Consider the following 21,324-nt stretch of genomic DNA (forward strand, 5'->3'; position numbering starts at 1 on the left):
TAACCAGGATTCTGCCCCTAGGAGTCTCTCAGCAGGTTTGGACGATTCCCAGAGTGGTCTTGGGGAGAAGCCCAGGCCTGAGACCAGCGGGAAACGTGGGTGTGGGGGAAGAGCAGCTGCTGCTGGCTGGAGGATTGTAGGTCCATCAGCAGCTGGCCAGAAGCAGGCAGCCTGTCTGACGGATTGGTCTACCCGCCCCGCTCACGGCCTCAGCCCTGCGTGGAACCCAGAACTGCTGCCTTTTTTTTTTTTTTGAGACAGTGTCTTGCTCTGTCGCCCAGGCTGGAGTGCAGTGGCACGATCTTGGCTCACTGCAAGCTCTGCCTCCTGGGTTCAAGCGATTCCTGTGCCTCAGCCCCCTGAGTAGCTGGGACTACAGGTGCATACCACCATGTCTGGTTCATTTTTTTTTTTTTTTTTGTATTTTCAGTAGAAATGGGGTTTCACCATGTTGGGCAGGCTGGTCGTGAACTCCTGACCTCAAGTGATCTGCCCGCCTTGGCCTCCCAAAGTGCTGGGATCACAGGTGTGAGCCACTGCGCCCAGCCCCAGCTGTTATTTTAAACAACGGGGCTGACCTTCCAAATGCAGGTGTGCAGTGAGCCCTGGTTTGTGCTCACGGCCAGGACTGGATTCAGGGTACGGTAAGAACCACCGGCCCTGAGGCTTGGCATCCACTCTGACCAAGATGCAAGCTCCTTTACTGGCTTGACCCTCACGTAGAGGTGACCCCCGCCGGGGATGCTACTTTGCACCTTGGCTTACTGACACGGCAGATTCTGGACTAGAGCTCGGAGGAAGACGCGGGAGCTCTGATGTGCACTGCTATTGGATGCACAGAATGAACTTGACAATTCCCGGGCGCTTACTGAGCATCTGCGGAGTTGCAGAACTGAGAGGGAGGTGCAGTGACCCCCGTGTCACAGACAAACACACGGAGGCTCCAGGTTGTGGAGCAACTCGCCCGGATTCACACGCAAGGAAGGCTGCAGAGTTTCGATCTGAACCTAGCTCTTCCCATCTTAGCACGAGGCGAGGCCAGGAGTTCTTTTTCGAGCTTCCTCCCTCTACTTCTTTCTACTTCTTTTTCTTTCCTTTTTCGTTTTTTGTTAGCGTCAGGGTCTTGCTCTGTTGCCCAGGCTGGAGTGCAGTGGTGCAATCACAGCTCACTGCAGCTCAAACTCCCAGACTCGAGCGATCCTCCCACCTCAGCCTCCCGAGTAGCTGGGACTTCAGGTGCACGCCGCCACACCTGGCTGATTTTTAATTTTTTTGTGGAGATGGGAGTCTTGAGATGTTGCCCAGGCTGGTCTCAAATTTCTGGCCTCAAGCGATCCTTCTGCCTTGGCCTCCCAAATTCCAGGGATTATAGGTGTGAGCCACCTTGCCTGACCACCTCTCCACCTTTTGATTGGTCACTGCCTGCTGACCATGCCTTGCTACGCGTGGCATGGACCACAATCATGTACCGCTGTCCCCAGTTCACAGGCAAGGGGACTGTGAAGGGTGAGGGCTGGTGATGTGGAGCCCAGATGAGCACTGGGTCCCTCTAACTCCAAGTCGAAGCTTCTACCCACTACCCAGAGGCTTCTAACATTTTTCTGAATCTGTCAGGACACCTAGCGCTGCAAATGGTGCTCATTAAATACTTAAGAGGCCGGGTACGGTGACTCAGGCCTGTAATCCCAGTAATTTGGGAGGTCAAGGCAGGCGGAATCAGCTGAGGTCAGGAGTTCAAGACCAGCCTGGCCAACATAGGTGAAACCTTGTCTGTCCTAAAAATATAAATATTAGCTGGGCGTGGTAGTGGGCGCCCGTAATCTCAGCTACTTAGGAGGCTGAGGCATGAGAATCGCTTGAACCAGGAGGCAGAGGTTGCAGTGAGCAGAGATTGTGTCACTGCACTCCAGCTGGGGTGACAGAGCGAGACTCAGTCACACACACAGACACACACACACGTAAAAAATCAGAATATACACATGTACAACCCCTCTGCCTGCCACACAGACATACTGCATCCATCTGAGCCAAGATCTTCTTTTTTTGAGACAGGGTCTTGCTCTGTCACTCAGGCTGGAGTGCAGTGGCACAATCATGGCTCACGGCAGCCTCAACCTCCCAGGCTCAAGTGATCCTCCCACCGCAGTCCACTGAGTAGCTGGGGCCACAGCCATGCGCCACCACACCAGATTAATTTTTGTATCGTTTGTAGAGACGGGGCTTTGCCATGTTGCCCAGGCTGATCTTGAACTCCTGGGCTCAAGTGATCTGCCTGCCTCAGCCTCCCAAAGGGCTGGGATTTCAGGCATGAGCCACTGTGCTCAGACCAAGAATCCCTTAACAACGTTCACAGTGAACAAGGAACTCTGCCGGTTAGTGTCATTTACAAGCCATCCTCTGCCCTCCCAGGAAAGACCCAGGGTCCACTGAACCATGGCCAGCTGCTAGCTTCTAACTGTCAAAGCTGCCAGTGAACACGCACCCTGGCTCATGTTAAGAGTGGCAGAAGTGGCCCTTTGGTGGGAAAGCAATGTTTGCAGCGCTGGAGGTTTGCAGAACAGGGTGACAGGGCACCGGCCTTCATTCCCCATGCTAGAGCCAGCATCCTTCTTCCTGGGGTCACGCCTGTAATCTCAACACTCTGGGAGGCCAAGGTGGGAGGACTGCTTGAGGCCAGTAGGTCCAGACCAGCGTAGGCAACACAGTGAGACTCCTCTACCAAAAAAACACAAAAACTAGCCAGTGGTTCATGCTCATGCCTGTAATCCCAGCACTTTGGAACTTTGGAAGGTTGAGGTGGGTGGATCACTTGAGGTCGCGAGTTTGAGACCAGCCTGGCCAACACAGTGAAACCCTGTCTCTAATAAAAATACAAAAATTAGTTGGGCATAGTGTTGCATGCCTGTAGTCCCCGCTACTCAGGAGGCTGAGGCAGGAGAATTGTTTGAACCCAGGAGGCGGAGGTTGCAGTGAGCTGCGATCACACCACTACACTCCAGCCTGGACAACAGAGTTAGACTCCATCTCAAAACAAAACAAAAAAAAACAAGAAAAAAAACCCCCAAAACTACCCAGTGGGCCAGGTGCAGTAGTTCACACCTGTAATCCCAGCACTTTGGGAGGTCAAAGAGAGAGGATCACCTGAGGTCAGGAGTTCAAGATCAGCCTTGCCAACCTGGGGGACACAGCAAGACTGTCTTGAGAAAAGCAAGCAAACAAACACTAAACTCTCCTTCTGAAACAGAGCCTCCAAGGAGATGAGGGGTAGAGCTTGTCCTCCTAGCCTCACGCTGCAGTGCCTAGGTCCAGCCCAAATCCTGCCGCAGCCCCCTGCGAGTCCTGGGCCACACACGGTGGTATACCCTGCCTTCTCACATTACTTTCCGGCAGCCCTTTCTCCTTATTTAGGCTAGAGACGCCCTGAGAGCATTTCCTACTTCCGTCCTGGCTTGGTTGTCACTAACTCTGGGCAAGTTAATGTCTGCTTTCTCGCTTGTAAAATGGGTCCTTACTCTTCTTTTTTTTTTGGAGACAGAGTCTCGCTCTGTCACCCAGGCTGGAGTGCAATGGCATGATCTCAGCTCACTGCAACCTCCACCTCCTGGGTTCAAGCGATTCTCCTGTCTCAGCTTCCTGAGTAGCTGGAGTTACAGGCATGCGCCACCACACCCAGCTAATTTTGTATTTTTAGAGACGGGGTTCCTCCATGTTGGTCAGGCTGGTCTTGAACTCCCTTTTTTTTTTTTTTTTGAGATAGAGTCTTGCTCTGTCGCCCAGGCTGGAGTGCAGTGGTGTGATCTCGGCTCACTGCAAGTTCTGCCTCTCAGGTTCACGCCATTCTCCTGCCTCAGCCTGCCGAGTAGCAGGGACTATTGGTGCCCGTCACCACACCTGGCTAGTTTTTTTTGTATTTTTAGTAGAGACTTGATTTCACCGTGTTAGCCAGGATGGTCTCGATCTCCTAACCTTGTGATCCGCCCGCCTCGGCCTCCCAAAGTGCTGGGATTATAGGCATGAGCTACCGTGCCCGGCCTCGAACTCCTTTTTTTTCTTTTTTTGGGATGGAGTCTTGCTCCCTCGCCCAAGCTGGAGTGCAGCGGCATGATCTTGGCTCATTGCAGCCTCGGCCTCGTGGGTTCAAGTGATTCTCCTGCTCAGCCTCCTGAGTAGCTGGAGCTACAGGCATGCATCACCATGCCCGGCTAATTTTTGTGTTTTTAGTAGAGACAGGGTTTCACCATGTTGACCAGGCTTGTCTTGAACTCCTGACCTCAGGTGATCTGCCCGCCTCGGCCTCACAAAGTGCTGGGATTATAGATGTGAACCACTATGCCTGGCCAAAATGCTAATATTTTGGCAGCACTTTGGGAAGTCAAGGCAGGTGGATCACTTGAGTTCAAGAGTTTGAGACCAGCCTGGCCAACATGGTGAAACCAAACCCCATCTCTACTAAAAATACAAGAAAAATTAGCCTGGCGTTGTGGCGGGTGCTTATAATCTCAGCTACTCAGGAGGCTGAGGCAGGAGAATCGCTTGAACCTGGGAGGTGGAGGTTGCAGTGAGTCGAGATCACCACTGCTCTCCATCTTGGGTGACAGAGTGAGACTCTGTCTCAAAAAAAAGAAAAAGAAAAAAAAAAAAAGAAAAGAAAGAAAAAACAAATGCACTCAATTTTTTTTTTTTTTTCTTGGGCAATAATGGATTTCCAAGCAGCCTGGTTTACTGACCAGAAAAGCACCCTGGAAGGGAAGCCCTTACCCTGAAGTCACAGGGTAAGCCTCAGGCCTTGCTGGGCTAATTGAAACCTGCTTTCCCAGTGCTCCGTGTTCCTCAGTGCTGAGCCTGCGCCTGTGCCTGCGGCTGGGAAAGGCTCAGGGAGGGGCAGGGCAAGGCAGTTTTAAAAGTCACAAGGCCATTATGGATGCCTCTGGGGAATGGCAGGGTTGAGGGATAGAGGGCAATTCCTTCCCTGGGCCAGCCGAGGGTCTCAGCCTGGGCCCAAGGACCTCTATTTGAACAGAGCTTACTCACCCCCGGGAATTTCCTACTTCACTCCCTGTTCCCTCTCCTGCACACACACCTCAGCAGACTCTACCCCAATTTAGCCCTAACCCAGCCCAACAACCTTCAATGGCTCCCCAGTGCCTAAAGAATAAGATCCAAACTTTCCCTGCCTACCTCGTCTTCTCCTTTTTTAGAGACTGAACCTGGCCCTTGCTTCTGCTCCTGTACTTTCTCATTCAGCTCTCCTCTGACATGTTTTCTTCCTTCCCCACAAGGCCAGCAAAAATATCAGCTCCTCCAGGAAGTCCTCCATGACCATGTGAGCTCACCAGGAACTTCCTCTTTTGAGCCCCCAGAAACAGCCATGCTGCAGAAGTCTCCCCATGCTTCTTCTAACCCAAATAAAGTACAGGAGGGGAGTTCAGGAAAAAGTCTAGAGCCAGGCACGGCGATACACGCCTCTGCTCTCAGCTACTCGGGAGGCTGAGGTGGGAGGATTGCTTGAGCCCAGGAGTTTGAGGCTGCCATGCACTATGATCACACCTGTGATGAGCCACTGTACTCCAGTCTGGGCAACATAGCAAGAACCTGTTTCTGAAAAAAAAAAAAAATTAAGGGCCCGCATGCCAGGTAGAAACCACAAAGGGAGGGGTGCTTCCCCGGCAGAGAAGCCCATGTGTACAGCCCCATGGAGGAATCCTTCCTGATCCCCCCTCCTCCAGGTAAGCCCTGTCCTCCCATCTCTCTTCTCACACTCTGGTTCCCTGGGGATGCCAAGTGCGTCTCCAGTACTGGAAGCTGTGGCTGTACACACATGGGGTTCTCTCTGCCTGTTTTATTAATGTTTTCTACCTGGTGGGGGGGCACTTATTTTTTATTTTTTTAGAAACAGGTTCTCAGGCCGGATGCAGTGGCTCATGCCTGTAATCCCAGCAGTTTGGGAGGCCAAGGGGGAGTGGATCACCTGAGGTCAAGAGTTCGAGACCAGCTTGGCCAACAGGGTGAATCCCTATCTCTACTAAAAACATACTAAAAATTAGCCGGGTGTGGTGGCGGGCGCCTGTAATCCCAGCTACTTGGGAGACTGAGGCAGGAGAATGGCTTGAACCTGGGAGGTGGTGGTTGCAATGAGCCGAGATCGTGCCATTGCACTCCAGTATGGATGACAGAGTGAGACTCTATCTCAAAAACAAAACAAAACAAACAAACACCAGGTTCTCATTACATTGCCCAGGCTGGAGTGCAGTGGTTATTCACAGGTGTGATCATAACACACTACAGTCTCATACTCCTGGGTTTAAGCAATCCTCCTGCCTCAGTCTCCCAAGTAGCTGGGAGTAGAGGCGTGCACCACCATGCCTGGCTCTTTACTCGTAGCTGTGTTCCCTGCAAGTGTTGCCTTCTCTGGGAAGTCCTCTTAAACTGTGCCCTTGCCATCTAGACACTTCTCTCTCTCTCTCTTTTTTTGTTTTTAAGAGATGGAGTCTCGCTCTGTCTTCCAGACTGGAAAGCAGTGATTTAATAACAGCTCATTGCAGCCTCCAACTCCTGGGCTCAAACAATCCTTCTGTCTCAGTCTCTCAAGTAGCTGGGACCACAGGAACATGCCATCATGTCCAGTTAATTTAAAGTCATTTTTTAGTAGAGATGGGGGTCTCACTATGCCCAGGCTGGTCTCGAACTCCTCGGCTCAAGTGATCCTCCCACCTTAGCCTCCCAAAGAGTTGGGATTAAAGGCGTAAGTCACTGCGCCCGACTGAGGATATTTTAAAGCACTTTGCAGGCTTCAGTGAAACATGTTCCTTTTCCTTCTTGGTTAATCTAATTCTCAGCTGGGTAGCACCATACCAACTAACTCTTTTAGCTCAGAAGTCTTTCTTAGGGCAATCTCAAGAGCAGGAGGGGAAGGGACCCTCCAGAACCCAGGCAGAGAAGGAAATATACTCTGCTGCTTTTCTAGCTGACCGGTAGATGAGGGAAGAAATAAGGAGGTAGGTGGGAGCAGAAATAAGGAGGTGGGCAGCCAGCCCTGACTTCAGGGCGTGGTCCAGCCGAGTCCCTGGGGAGAGAAGCACTTACCTAGGAATCCCTCCTCATCGACAATGATAGTGTAATCCTCTGGCGTCTCTGTCAGACTGAAGAACTTGCACCTGGATGGACGGACAGACAGACACAGAAGATCTCATTAGTCCAGGCAGGTCCCCTGGGGCAGCTGCCCGCCCGTGCCCCGCAGATGATGACTCAGTTTACCCAGCGCTCCAGCCCCAGGCTGCTGGGTGACTTCGGGTAAGTTGTCTGCCTCTCCCTTCATGTCCCCTTACTCAGTGCTGACTCTGGGCAGGCACAGAGATGCCGATTGTCCCCACTCTGCCACCCCCCAATCTTTGGGGACCTCTGAGCCAGTCAGCCCCTGTGATTCCGTCCAGGCCTGAGATCCCACATTTCCTCGGAGGGAAGAAGTGGCCGAAGGGTGGCTCCAGTGGGGGTCAGGCAGAGCAGCCGTCTTTTCCAAGGCCCTGCAATTGTAACCTCTAGGTGTCTGTCCCCATCTCCCCTCCCACTGTCATGGCCTCCAGTTCAGCAACTCTGGAGCTCCCAGTCACAAAAATGCTTAATTCCCACCAGCTGACTGACAGCCCAGCCCTTGGTTTACTTTCCATCCCTGAAGAGGGAGGAGTGCGGCCATCCGTGACATTTCTGGGACATGGATCTCCGCCCCACCTCACATCACCTCTGATATCACCGCTCAGCCTGGGAGGTATGTTGCTCATCTACCCCCAAAACGAGACCATCAATTCCCCAAAAACAGGGGACGGAACCCTGACTCTGCTGGCCTTGGTCCTGGGCATGCTTTTGGTGCCCAGGTCTGTGTCCAGGTGGCCCTTGGGCTGGGTTTTGAGGCTTTTGGTCCTTGGGTAATTGAGGGGGGTCATCACCCCCTCAACGCCCGTGTCCCCGTTCCCCATTTAGCCAGAATCACCCCCACTGCACCCTAGAGAGTACTGCAGGCAGAGATGGCAAGTCCAAGCGTGCACAGGCAGAGGCTGGCAGGAAACTGACCCCTGGTCACTTATCATCTGGTGTTCCAGCTCTCCAGCACAAAGCCAGGCATGGGATCTGAACCCCCACCCGTTGAGGGGAGCCGGGACAGAAAGAGGTCCATGAGTAACCCAGGTGTATTCGTCTGTTCTCATGCTGCTAATAAACACATACCCGAGACCGGGTAATTTATAAAGGACAGAGGTTGAACGGACTCACAGTTCCACATGGCTGGGGAGGCCTCACAATCATGATGGAAAGCCAAGGAGGAGCCAAGGCATGTCTTACATGGCAACAAGCAAGAGAGCATGTGCAGGGGAACTGCCCTTTATAAAACCATCCGATCTCATGAGACTTATTCATTACCATGAGAACAGTATGAGGAAAACCACCCCCATGATTCAATTATCTCCACCTGGCTCCACCCTTGACACATGGCAATTATTACAATTCAGGGTGAGATTTGGGTGGGGACACAGCCAAACAGTATTACCAGGCAAAGGGCAAGGATCACTCTCTCAAAGATGCAAACAGAAACGGGATCTCCGAGTGGACAGTATTGCAGGGGATGGGGGTGGCTGGTGTATCCATGGGTCACCCTCCTCCCTGGCCTCCTCTCCTGCCAGCTTCCCTGCAGCCCCCTCATCTATAGGAACCTCTCCAGCTCCGTTTTAAAATTTACTCCTGAAAATTTTCACAAGGATATGGAGCCACTGGAACTCTCTTATACTGCTGGTGGGAGTATAAAATGGCCCGGTGCTTCAAACATTCATTTGGCAGTTTCTTTCTTCTTTTTAGAGACAGGGGCTTGCTCTGTCACCCAGTCTGGAGTGCAGTGATGCAATCACAGCTCATGGAAGCCTTGAACACCTGGGCTCAAGCATTCCCCCTGCCTCAGTCTCCTGAGTAGCTGGAACTACAGGCACACAATACCACGTCCGGCTAATTTTTTTTTTTTTTTTTTTGAGACAGTCTTGCCCTGTCACCCAGGCTAGAGTGCAGTGGCATGATCTCGGCTCACTGCAACCTCTGCCTCCGAGGTTCAAGTGATTCTCCTGCCTCAGCCTCCCCAGTAGCTGGGCTTACAGGCGCTCACCACCACATCTGGCTAATTTTTGTATTTTTAGTAGAGACAAGGTTTCTCCATGTTGGCCAGGCTGGTCTCGAACTCCTGACCTCAGGTGATCCACCTGCCTCGGCCTCCCAAAGTGCCGGGATTATAGGCGTGAGCCACTGTGCCCAGACTGTCCAGCTAGTTTTAAAAGTTGTTTGTAGAGATGAGATCTTTGCTACGTTCTCTAGGCTGGTCTTGAACTCTTGTCCTCAAGCGATCCTCCCACTTTGGCTTTCCAAAGTGCTGGGATTACAGGCGTGAGCCACTGCATCCAGCCAGCAGTTTCTTATAAAGTTCAGCACACACTGACCATCCACAGCCTCAGCTATCCTGCTCCTGGGTATTCATCCAAGAGAAGTGAAAACAGGTGCCCACACAAAGACCTAGATGCAAATACATATTGCCTTTGTTTGTATTTACCCTAAATTGGAAACGACCCAAATGTCCTTCCTTCAACTGGAGAGAGGATAAACTACGGCACATCCACATGAGGAAATACGGGTCGGCAATTAAAAGGAATAAACTACTGATTCATGCATTAACACGGGCGGATCTCAAGTGCATTTTGCTAAGTTAAAGCAGCCAAGCTCAAAAGATTCCATACTGTATGATTCTATTTATATGACATTCTGGAAGAGGCCAGACTATAGGGACAAATGATTAGCGATTGCCAGGGGACGGGTAGGTGCTGACTAGAGAGGGACACCGGGAAATTTTGGGGGGGATGGGCCTCTTGATTGTGGCGGTGGTTACAAGATCATATAAATTTAGGCCAGGTGCGGTGGCTCACGCCTGTAATCCCAGCACTTTGGGAGGCAGAGGTGGGTGGATCACCTGAGATCAGGAGTTCGAGACCAGCCTGGCCAACATGGTGAAACCCTGTCACTACAAAAAATTCAAAAATTAGCCGGGCATGTCTGTGGGCGCCTGTCATCCCAGTTACTTGGGAGGTTGAGGCAGGGGACTCGCTTGAACCCGGGAGGTGGAGGCTGCAATGAGCCAAGATCACACCACCACACTCCAGCCTGGGTAATTAGATTTAGACTCCATCTCAAAAAAACAAAAAAAAAAACCTCACAAGATCATATGAATTTGTCAAAACCCGAAGAACTGTCTGCTAAAAAGGGGTGAATTTTGCTGTATGTCAGTCATCCTTTGATAAACTTGAATGTAAAGAAAATCCTTGGCCTGCCGGGTGGCTCAGGTCTGTAATCCCAACACTTTGGGATGCTGAGGTGGGCAGATCACTTGAGGTCCGGAGTTTGAGAACAGCCTGGCCAATATGGCGAAACCGCATCTCTACTAAAAATATAAAAGTTAGCCTGGCGTGGTCATGGGCATCTGTAATCCCAGCCGCTTGGGAGGCTGAGGCAGGAGAATTGCTTGAACCTGGGAGGTTGCAGTGAGCTTGGATCGTGCCACCGCACTCCAGCCTGGGCAACAGAGCCACTCCATCTCCCAAAAAGAAAAAAAAAAAAAAAAATTGCCTGTCCTAGGGTCATCCATGAGGTGGCCTCTCCCGCCCTGGGAGGGGTGTAAGGCGTTCTGCTGGAACAACAGCCCACGCTCATCAATTTCCCTCCGGCTCTTTGGTTTTCAAATTACGTCTCTGTCCCTGCCTGTCCCATATCCAATTTGCAAGTATTGCCTGGATACATGAAATCTATAATTGCTTCGAGGACAACAGCAAATTATCACCACAGGGAGTGGCAATCACTGGTCAGGCCTGCACCCTTCCTAGGGACCCCCATGCACTCAGAAAGAGCCCTGGACCCCCCCGCCCCAAGTCACCAGATTGCCATGAGCTGGTACTCCCTGGGTGGGGCGGGGCTGCCCAGCTGCCCGAGAGCCCCAGGGAGGCAAACGGACGCGGCCCTTGCTCTCGGTGCCCTCGGCTGTGAGGGACGCTCCAGAAATAGACCACACAAATTATTCTGGAGGGCATACACACCAGCAGAAGGCAACAGCGGCCTGTGTGTAAATGGAGTATAAATATGTTGTTGAAGTGACCTGTCCCCAGGGGCTGAGCGATTCTGCGGCTCTGCCAGCTATGGGACATCTCAGAATGTGCACCTTGGCACGGGCAGGCTTCGGGGAGGGCAGATAAGCTGGAGGCACCTGCTGCCGTCACTCTGGTCACTACCCTCAGGAGTCAGCCCCCAGACTCCTCCCTCTCCTTGACCTCCATGTCGTTTTTGGTTTTTTGTTTTTTTTTTTGAGATGGAGTCTCACTCTGTGACCCAGGCTGGAGTGCAGTGGTGCGATCTCGGCTCACTGCAAGCTCCGCCCCCTGGGTTCACGCCATTCTCCTGCCTCAGCCTCCCGAGTAGCTGGGACTACAGGCACCCACCACCGTGCCCAGCTAATTCTTTGTATTTTTAGTAGAGACAGGGTTTCACTGTGTTAGCCAGGATGGTCTCGATCTCCTGACCTTGTAATCCATCTGGCTCGGCCTCCCAAAGTGCTGGGATTACAGGCGTGAGTCACTGCACCTGGCCCACACCACTTCTTAATTCAAGCTACGGGTGCCCCTTTGCCTTTGGATTACATCTGCTGCGTTTCTTGTCTTACCAAGCTTACCCCTCCTGTCCGTCCTTCTCGAAGTCGTCCCCATACTGCCAGGCAGTTGGCCATTCCCCAGTCCAAGCACAGCACCCCCTTACAGACCATCCTTAGCCTCCCAAGTACCCGGGATTACAGGTGCATGCCACCAAACCTGGCTAATTTCTAAAATTTTTATAGAGATGGGATCTTGCTATGTTGCCCAGGTGGGTCTTGAACTCCTGGCCTCAAGCGATCCTCCCACCTCCACCTCTCAAAGTGCTGGGATTATGGGCGTGAGCCACTCCACACAGCCTCATGTCTTCTTTACTTGAAGGTCACTCTGAGATCTGTTTTTGCCTCTCCACCACTCCCCACAAAGCAAACTCAAGGCTGAACTACCCTCCTGTCTTGTCTCCCTCTTCCATTCCTGGCCTCAACGCCCCTTGCTCTTGTTGCCCAGGCTGGAGCGCAGTGGTGCAATCTTGGCTCACGGCAACCTCCGCCTCTGGGGTTCAAGCAATTCTCCTGCCTCAGCCTCCCAAGTAGCTGGGATTACAGGTGCCCGCCACCATGCCCGGCCAATTTTTTGGAATTTTTAGTAGAGAAGGTTTCATCCTGTTGGCCAGGCTGTTCTCAAACTCCTGACCTCAGAAAATCCACCTGCCTCAACCTCCCAAAGTGCTGGGATTACAGGCATGACCCACTGCGCCCGGCCTGAATGTTCTTTCAACTACCCAGCATGGCCTCCCAACTTTGTTGGCTGAAGACTTCATGCTCATCCTTTAAGATCCAGTTCAGGCCGGGCGCGGTGGCTCAAGCCTGTAATCCCAGCACTTTGGGAGGCCGAGGCGGGCGGATCACAAGGTCAGGAGATCGAGACCATCCTGGCTAACACGGTGAAACCCCGTCTCTACTAAAAATACAAAAAATTAGCCGGGCGCGGTGGCGGGCGCCTGTAGTCCTAGCTACTCAGGAGGCTGAGGCAGGAGAATGGCGTGAACCCAGGAGGCGGAGCTTGCAGTGAGCCGAGATCGCGCCACTGCACTCCAGCCTGGGCGACAGAGCGAGACTCCGTCTCAAAAAAAAAAAAAAAAAAAAAAAAGATCCAGTTCAAACATCTCCTCTGGGGTAAAACCTCTCCTGGCCAGGCATGGTGGCTCATACCTGTAATGCCAGAACTTTGGGAGGCGGAGGTGGATGGATCACTTGAGGTTGGGAGTTCGAGACCAGTCTGGCCAACATGGTGAAGCCCTGTCTCTACTAAAAATACAAAAAACAACATAAAAAAACCTTGCCTGATCAACACCAGCCACTTCCTTTCCCTCATCTCCCATCATAGAGGTTGTCCTCCTTTGATAGCCTACAGTCCCACGCTATGTCTATGAGATGACTTTCCTGCCACTATGGACAGCTGGGCTGTTGGTGCATCACAGCCCTAGGAGACAGTTCATCTCACAGTCTATGTGAAGTATGCCCTTAGAGTTGTGCAGTGCACAACCTGTGCAACTGCACATGACGGTGCCAAGTGCTTCGCACGATCTATTACAAATTATACTTTAAGGGTCTACTTCCCTCAGTAGACACAGCTCTCAGAAGCAAGGACAGACGGTCCTCCGTACACACACCTCATATCTGACACTGGCTGGGCATGGAATCAACACTCAAGGATTGCTGAGCAAAGGGATGGACTGTGGCCACACACTTGCCTTCAAATTCAGAGACGCGTCAATGAGAACAAACCCTGCCCGCCCTCATGTGGTATCACCTTGACTTAATCCTCCTCTGGGACAGGCTAAGGTCTCCAGTTCTAATTCTCTCTCTGCCTTTTCTAATGAGTCATGGCCGGGTCCACATCCCAGATTCCGGGCCCCTGGGGTTTGTGGCCTCTCTGTACTCTGTCTACAAAGAGCTGGAAAGAGGAGCAAATGCCAGTGTGGTGCTAAGTGCTGTTAAGAAACTCCAAGCAGGAGGCCAGGCCAGGGGGATCACTCGAGTCCAGGAGTTTGAGACCAGCGTGGGCAACATGGCAAGACCCCATCTCTACAAAAAATTTAAAAATTACCTGAGCACGGTGGTGAGCCCCTGTAGTCTCAGCTACTCAGGAGGTGAAGGTGGGAGGATCACTTGGGCCTGGGAGGCAGAGGTTGCAGTGAGCCATGATAGCACCACTGCACTCCAGCCTGGGTGACATAGTGAGATCCTGTCTTAAAAAATAAAAGACGCGGCTGGGCACGGTGGCTCAAGCCTGTAATCCCAGCACTTTGGGAGACCGAGACAGGCAGATCACTAGGTCAGCAGATCGAGACCATCCTGGCTAACACGGTGAAACCCCATCTCTACTAAAAAAATACAAAAAACTAGCTGGGCATGGTGGCAGGCGCCTGTAGTCCCAGCTACTCGGGAGGCTGAGGCGGGAGAATGGCGTAAACCCGGGAGGTGGAGCTTGCAGTGAGCTGAGATCCAGCCACTGCACTCCAGCCTGGGCGACAGAGCGAGATTCCGTCTCAAAAAAAAAAAAAAAAAAAAGGCGCAAGCTTGATTCCTGCAGGGTCTCCATGCCCTGTGTCAGCCAGACTCTGCCAAGGTCACCTACTAGCTTGTCTGGGAACAAGCCAGGACCTTTGGAATTAACAGCCTGGCCTGCTGGGTGTGGTGGCTCATGCCTGTAATCCCGGCATTTTAGGAGGCCGAGGGAGGTGGCTCACCTGAGGTCGGGAGTTCAGGATCAGCCTGGCCAACATGGTGAAACCCCATCTCTACCTCTACTAAAAATACAAAAAATTAGCCAGGCATGGTGGCGGGCACCTGTAGTCCCAGCTACTCGGGAGGCTGAGGCAGGAGAATTGCTTGAACTCCAGAGGTGGAGGTTGCAGTGAGCCGAGATCGTGCCACTGCACTCCAGATTGGGTGACAAAGCAAGACTCCGTCTCAAAAACAAACAAACAAACAAAAAAGAGCCTGGCCAGCGGGGTTTTGAAACAAGGCCAGGGCCTTCACTGCTCAAGTCACCCACCCACTCAAACCAGAGAGGCTCTGCAAACAGGCCTCAAGACAGGCATCTTGGATGTTACGGGTACCTGTTTACAAAACCTTCTCGGGACTTACTTAAAGCAGGTCCTTTCTCAGCCCACTTGGGATTACAGCACAAGCGTGGAAGGACAGGGGTGTTTCTTGCAAAGTGTGGCCTGTTCTGTCTGGAATGAGGGAGGTCTGGCCACATCTCCTGCAGCCTGTCCGAGTGAGGGAATGAAGGGATGAGGGCCTCACCTGCTTCCGGAGACCGCCCACCCTTGCCCCTGCCAGCCAACTTCTGGCTGTCTCCCTGCTGATGTTTTTCTGATATGGCTAATAGTAGCATTCATTCATTCATTCATTCATTCCTTTAGAGACAGGGTCTTGCTCTGTCACCCAGGCTGGAGTGCAATGGCATGATCATAGTTCACTGTAGCCTCCAACTCCTGGGCTCAAGCGATCCTCCCACCTCAGCCTCCTGAGTAGCTGGGACTACAGATGTACATCACCATGGCTGGCTAATTTTTAAAGTTTTGTGGAGACAGGGTCTTGCTCTATTGTCCAGGCTGGTCTCAAATTCCTGGCCTCAAGTGATCCTCCCAAGCCTTGGCCTCCCAAAGTACTGGGACTACAGGTGTGAACCAGTGCGCCCGGCTGACAGGGGCATTTTAAAACATGCAGTGAGCAACCAGGAGTGGTGGCTTACGCCTGCAATCCCAGCACTTTGGGAGGAAAAGGCGGGCGGATCACGAGGTCAAGAGATCGAGACCATCCTGGCCAACATGGTGAAACCCCGCCTCTACTAAATATATAAAAATTAGCTGGGTGTGGTGGTGTGCGCCTGTGGTCCCAGCTACTTGGGAGGTTGAGGCAGGAGAATCACTTGAACATGGGAGGCAGAGGTTGAAGTGAGCCAAGATCACACCACTGCACTCCAGCCTGGCGACAGAGCGAGATTCCGTCTCCAAAAAAAAAAAAAAAAAAAAAAAGCAGTGAGTGATAGAAGTGTTTCGGGGCCACCGTTGTTCCTGGGGTTTTTCTTCCCAGAGGAAAATCAGGGGGAGGGTGAGTGCCAGGCTTTGTTCTAACCAGCTGCAGTTTTTTAATCTGTTTCTCCCGGGTTTTCAATGGGTCTCTTGTGTTATTTACGTTTCATTTCTCCTGTCTTCGTAGCAACTAGAAGCTGCCCTTTCAAGTTTTACTTAGAAAAAAGCCCTTAATTGGATCTGCAATTAGAAGGGCGATCCTGAACAGGAGTTATTTTGCTTTAAGACAGAAAATAGGCCGGGCGCGGTGGCTCAAGCCTGTAATCCCAGCACTTTGGGAGGCCGAGGTGGGCGGATCACGAGGTCAGGAGATCGAGACCATCCTGGCTAACAAGGTGAAACCCCGTCTCTACTAAAAAATACAAAAAAAAAACTAGCCGGGCGAGGTGGCGGGCGCCTGTAGTCCCAGCTACTCGGGAGGCTGAGGCAGGAGAATGGCGTAAACCCGGGAGGCGGAGCTTGCAGTGAGCAGAGATCCGGCCACTGCACTCCAGCCTGGGCGACAAAGCGAGACTCCGTCTCAAAAAAAAAAAAACAAAAAAAAACAAAGACAGAAAATAAGGTGGGGTGTGGTGGCTCACGCTTGTAATCCCAGCACTGGGGAAGGCCGAGGCAGGCGGATCACGAGGTCAGGAGATCGAGGCCATCCTGGCTAACATGGTGAAACCCCGTCTCTACTAAAAAAAGAAATACAAAAAATTAGCTGGGCTTGGTGGTGGGCGTCTGTAGTCCCAGCTGCTCGGGAGGCTGAGGCAGGAGAATGGTGTGAACCCAGGAAGCGGAGCTTGCAGTGAGCGGAGATCGCGCCACTGCACTCCAGCCTGGGCGACAGAGCAAGACTGTCTCAAAAAAAAAAAAAAAGAAAAGAAAATGTGCTTGTGTCACAGGTGACCAGGAGAATCCAATCAGACAGCGTGGGTGATGGCGCTTGGCAAATTCCAGGGAGATTATGGAGCAGCAGGACTACCAAAGGGGACAAATAGGGCAGAAGAAATCACAAATATCTGGGGAAAGCCCCGGGGACCCAGGCTTCCTCCCAGGAGAGTATACCTTCTGCTTGTCGGCTCTTGGTGCAAAATGATCACTGATTTCAGGTCTCCCCAATTCTCACAGCCCCCAGCCTGACTTCCTTTCACCCCCACCAGCCTATCACCTCCCCAGCCATGGCAATATCCATCATAGTACTGAGATTAATCACTTCCAGGTCTGTCTGCCTTTTTTTTGTTTGCTTTTTTTCCGAGATGGAGTCACTCTGTCGGCCAGGCTGGAGTGCAGTGGTGCGATCTCGGCTCACTGCAACTTCTGCCTCCCAGGTTCAAGCAATTCTCCTGCCTCAGCCTCCCGAGTAGCTGGGATTACAGGCGTGTGCCACCACGTCCGGCTAATTTTTGTATTTTTAGTAGAGACAGGGTTTCGCCATGTTGGCCAGGCTGGTCTCCAACTCCTGACCTCAGGTGATCCTCCCACCTCAGCCTCCCAAAGTGCTGGGATTACAGGCGTGAGCCACCGCGCCTGGCCCCATTTCTGTTTTGACGAGCAAGAGACAAGGCTGCATCTCCCTCCTCCAGGACCCCATGCCCAGCACAGGGCTCGGTACGAGGTCTGTAATCAGTGTGACCTGAATGAATGTGCTGTGGAATGATTCCCATTTCACAGACGGGAAAACCGAAGCTTAGTTGGGTTAAAGCAGTTAGCTGCCTGGGGTCTGCCGAGCCGGGGCTGAGCTGCCTCTACGGGTTGGGGGCTTCCTGAAGGCAGGTGGGACTTGCAGCATATGCACCATGACTCAGCATTTCCAGTCTGAGACATCCACTCTTTACAGATGTGTAACGGGAGACACGGACGAGAGGATCCGTGACAGCCTGTTCTCGGTAACAAAAACCTGGCCACAGCCCAGACGCCCATCGGCAGGAGAGGACATGAAGAATGGCAGAATATTACCCAGCAGGCAACATGAACCATCCACAGTTTTAAGCAAACAGATAAACAAGTGTCAGCAATATCACAGCACTAAGGGTGGAAAAACAAGTCCCCAAACATTGTGTAAGGCAGGGTACACTTTTTTTTTTTTTTTGAGACGGAGTCTTGCTCTGTCGCCCAAGCTGGAGTGCAGTGGCGCGATCCTGGCTCACTGCAAGCTCCGCCTCCTGGGTTCACGCCATTCTCAAGGCAGGGTACACTTTTTACACAGTTACAAGTACCTATGATTTAAAAACAACAAAAAACAAAAAACAAAAAACAAAAAAAAACAAAACACTTGGCCAGGCACAGTGGTTCATGCCTGTAATCCCAGCACTTTGGGAGGCCAAGGCAGGTGGATCGTGTGAGGTCAGGAGTTCGAGGCCAGCCTGGCCAACATGGTGAAATCCCATCTCTACTAAAAACACAAAAATTAGCCGGGCGTAGTGGCACATGCCTGTAATCCTAGCTACTGGGGGCACAAGAATCGCTTGAACCTGGGAGTTCGAGGCCGCAGTGAGCCGAGATTGTGCTGCTGCACTCTGGCCCAGCGAGACTCTGTCTCAAAAAACAAAAAAAGCAATGCTTTGGAGTTGGCGATCTGATCCTGTGGTCTTGGGCATATTTACACAGCTACTGAGCCTGTTCCCCAAACTTCCAAGAGGGCTATATACTGTCTGCCTTCAGGAACCAGGGCGGGGAATCGGTGTCACTTTGTAGATAAAAGCACCAGGTGACCAGCCTGGGCAACATAGTGAGACCCTGTTTCTACAAAAAGTAATCTAAAAAAGAAAAAATTAACAGGGCCTGGTAGCATGCACCTGTAGTCCCAGCTACTCAGGAGGCTGAGGAAGGAGGATTGCTCAAGCCCAGGAGGTCAAGACTGCAGTGATGAGCTGTGACTGCACCACTGCACTCCAGCCTAGGTGACAGTGTAAGACCTTGTCCCAAAAAATAAAAAATAAAATAAAAAAAGCACCAGGCAGCCGGGCACAGTGGCTCATGCCTGTAATCCCAGCACTTTGGGAAGCCGAGGGAGAGTGGATCACCTGAGGTCAGGAGTTTGAGACCAGCCTGGCCAGTGAAACCCTGTCTCTACTAAAAATACAAAAAAAAAAATTAGCCGGGTGTGGTGGTGGGCACCTGTAATCCCAGCTACTCAGGAGGCAGAGGCAGGAAAGAATTGCTTGAATCTGGGAGGCGGAGGTTGCAGTGCGCCAAGATCACACCACTACACTCCGGCCTGGGTGACAGAGCGAGACTCTGTCTCCAAAAAAAAATAAATAAAAAATAAAAGCACCAGGCATGCTGTGGTTGCTTTCATAAACAGCACCATTTCTGTTTTTGGATAATGGCACACTTCCCTGGTCTTCTCCCGACATAACCGGAAGCTCATTCAACCTTCTGTGTTCCTTACACCACAGCTGAGAACACACACCGAGACACACAACCTCTGACCTTTCCAAGCATGCAGACAGTTTGTGTCAACATGCTGAAGACCACAATGGAAATATGTGACCCTAAAGCAACCTGCAGTCCTGCCCTGACACTATGAATTGGGACACAACATTCTCTGGAGGCCTTGCTATTAAAGGACTTAGGGGACATGCTGGGGCATGGGCTGGAGTTGTTGTCCTGTCACCTGGTAACACCGGGAGTGGCCCTGGTTCCCGGTCACACTCATCTCCTGCGGCCACCACCACTCCAACCCTACCGTGTACTGCTGGCCTGTGGGGCTGGGTGTTCCTGGGAGCCGCCTCAGCTGGCCCCATCCTTAGATGGCCCCTGCCCAAACCCAGCCTCAGCAAAGACCTCCAGCTCAGAAATCCCCCTCCCTGCCACCGGGGCCCATCCACCCCTTGCTGGGTCAGCTTAACCCTCCTTCCCCCAGACCTCTTCCACCCCTGCCCCTCTGCCACACTCAGCAACCCCAACATGCACCCCAGATTTCCTAAGACACAGACCAACTGGGGAGCGCACCCTCTCAGAAAGTCTCTGATCATTCGCCCATTTTTTTTTTTTTTTTGAGATAAGGTCTTGCTCTGTTGCCCAGGCTGGAGTGCAGTGGTGCAATCACAGCTCACTGCCGCCTCAGACTCCTGGGCTCAAGTGATCCTCCCAACTCAGCCTCCCAAGTTGCTGCAACTATAGGGACACATCACCATGCCTGGCTTTTTTTTTTTTTTTTCATTTTTTTTTTTTGTAGAGACAGGGTCTCACTATGTTGCTCAGGCTGGTCTCGAACTCCCGGCCTCGAGTGATCCTCCTGCCTCAGCCTCCCAAAGTGCTGGGGTTACATGTGTGAGCCACTGTGCCCGACCTGTCCATCCATTATCTTATCCCTTCCCTTTGGCCTCAGGAATCAGCACCCTGGCAAACTCCTTCCCCTTTTTGTGACTCTCCCAAGCACCTCCCTGAACTGTCTGTTTCATACTTGGCTTCTTAGTCTTAACAACAAACAGGATCAAGTTTCTTCCTTCCTAAAAAAAGTCTTCCTTCATCCCCTTACCCCGAACCCCTGCCATTGGGCCAGCTCCTCAGGCCCTCCAGGGCATCCCGCTCCGTTCATCAGTGACCTCCCTGAGCCCAGCCCGATGACGTCTTCCCTCGCGCCTTCCTGCCCTTGACCTGTTGCCTGGACCCACATGGATGGTCAAGGCCTCCCTGGAATCTGCAATCTCCCGCACAGTCTCCTCTGACGTCTTGGACACTGACAATCCTCTTTTGCTTCCTGTGGTGGCTGCTCTTCTCCTCCCCAGTGTAGGCAGCTCTCAGGGGTCCTCTCTCATCTCCTATTACACCCTCTCCCCAGATTCTCACTCCTGGGCTTCCAACCACTGTGGCCCAGGCTCTCCCCGCAGACTTGCACTTCTCTGCCTGCACCCTGGCTTCAACAACCTTGGTTGATTCTTTCTTTTTTTTTTTTTTTTTTTTTGAGACGGAGTCTTGCTTTGTTGCCCAGGCTGGAGTGCAATGGCGCAATCTCGGCTCACTGCAACCTCTGCCTACCGGGTTCAAGCAATTCTCCTGCCTCAGCCTCCCGAGTAGCTGGGATTATAGGCGCCTGTCACCATGCCCAGCTAATTTTTGTATTTTTTAGTAGGAATGGGGTCTCCAACCCCTTATCTCAAGTGATCTACCCTCCTCGGCCTCCCAAAGTGCTGGGATTACAGGCATGAACCACCATACCCGGGCGGTTGATTCATTTTTCCCATCAACTCTCTGACATAGTTGTTGCTGCCCATTTGACAGATGAGGAAACTGAGGCTTAGAGAGACTGAGCCACCACCCTACAGATGACCCAGGTCACAGCGGGTCCCCTCAACCCTACCAGAGTTGTTGACATGTACCCTCACCCTGACAGGGTGAAAGAGAATTGCACACCAGTCGCTGACTCTCAAAATCCATTGCTCCCCCCACCACCCAACCCCGGACTTGGCCTGCAGCCAAGCACCAGGGCAGAGCTGAGGCCCAGGGCGGCCCCTGATCTGGGCCGAGAAGCTGAGTAGCTGAGTCATCTCTGAGAAGAACATTCCCATCTTCAATCGCTGCGGCTGCCTGTTGTGGACGCCCGGCTGACACGGGTAACTTGATCTGTTTACTCTG

At 52.2% G+C, this 21,324-nt stretch overlaps 1 protein-coding gene across 1 annotated transcript in view; it reads right to left on the bottom strand.

The window, feature by feature from the left end:
• Window positions 1-21,324, bottom strand: part of CASTOR2 (cytosolic arginine sensor for mTORC1 subunit 2) — a 68,379-nt gene that overhangs the window by 15,440 nt on the left and 31,615 nt on the right. The window contains exon 2 of the mRNA XM_045389745.2: window positions 7,084-7,154. Coding sequence (XP_045245680.1) covers window positions 7,084-7,154 — 71 coding nt within the window. The remainder of the gene's footprint in view (window positions 1-7,083; window positions 7,155-21,324) is intronic.

This window comes from Macaca fascicularis, chromosome 3 (assembly GCF_037993035.2).
Source record: "Macaca fascicularis isolate 582-1 chromosome 3, T2T-MFA8v1.1".
NCBI classification, from domain to species: Eukaryota; Metazoa; Chordata; class Mammalia; order Primates; family Cercopithecidae; genus Macaca; species Macaca fascicularis.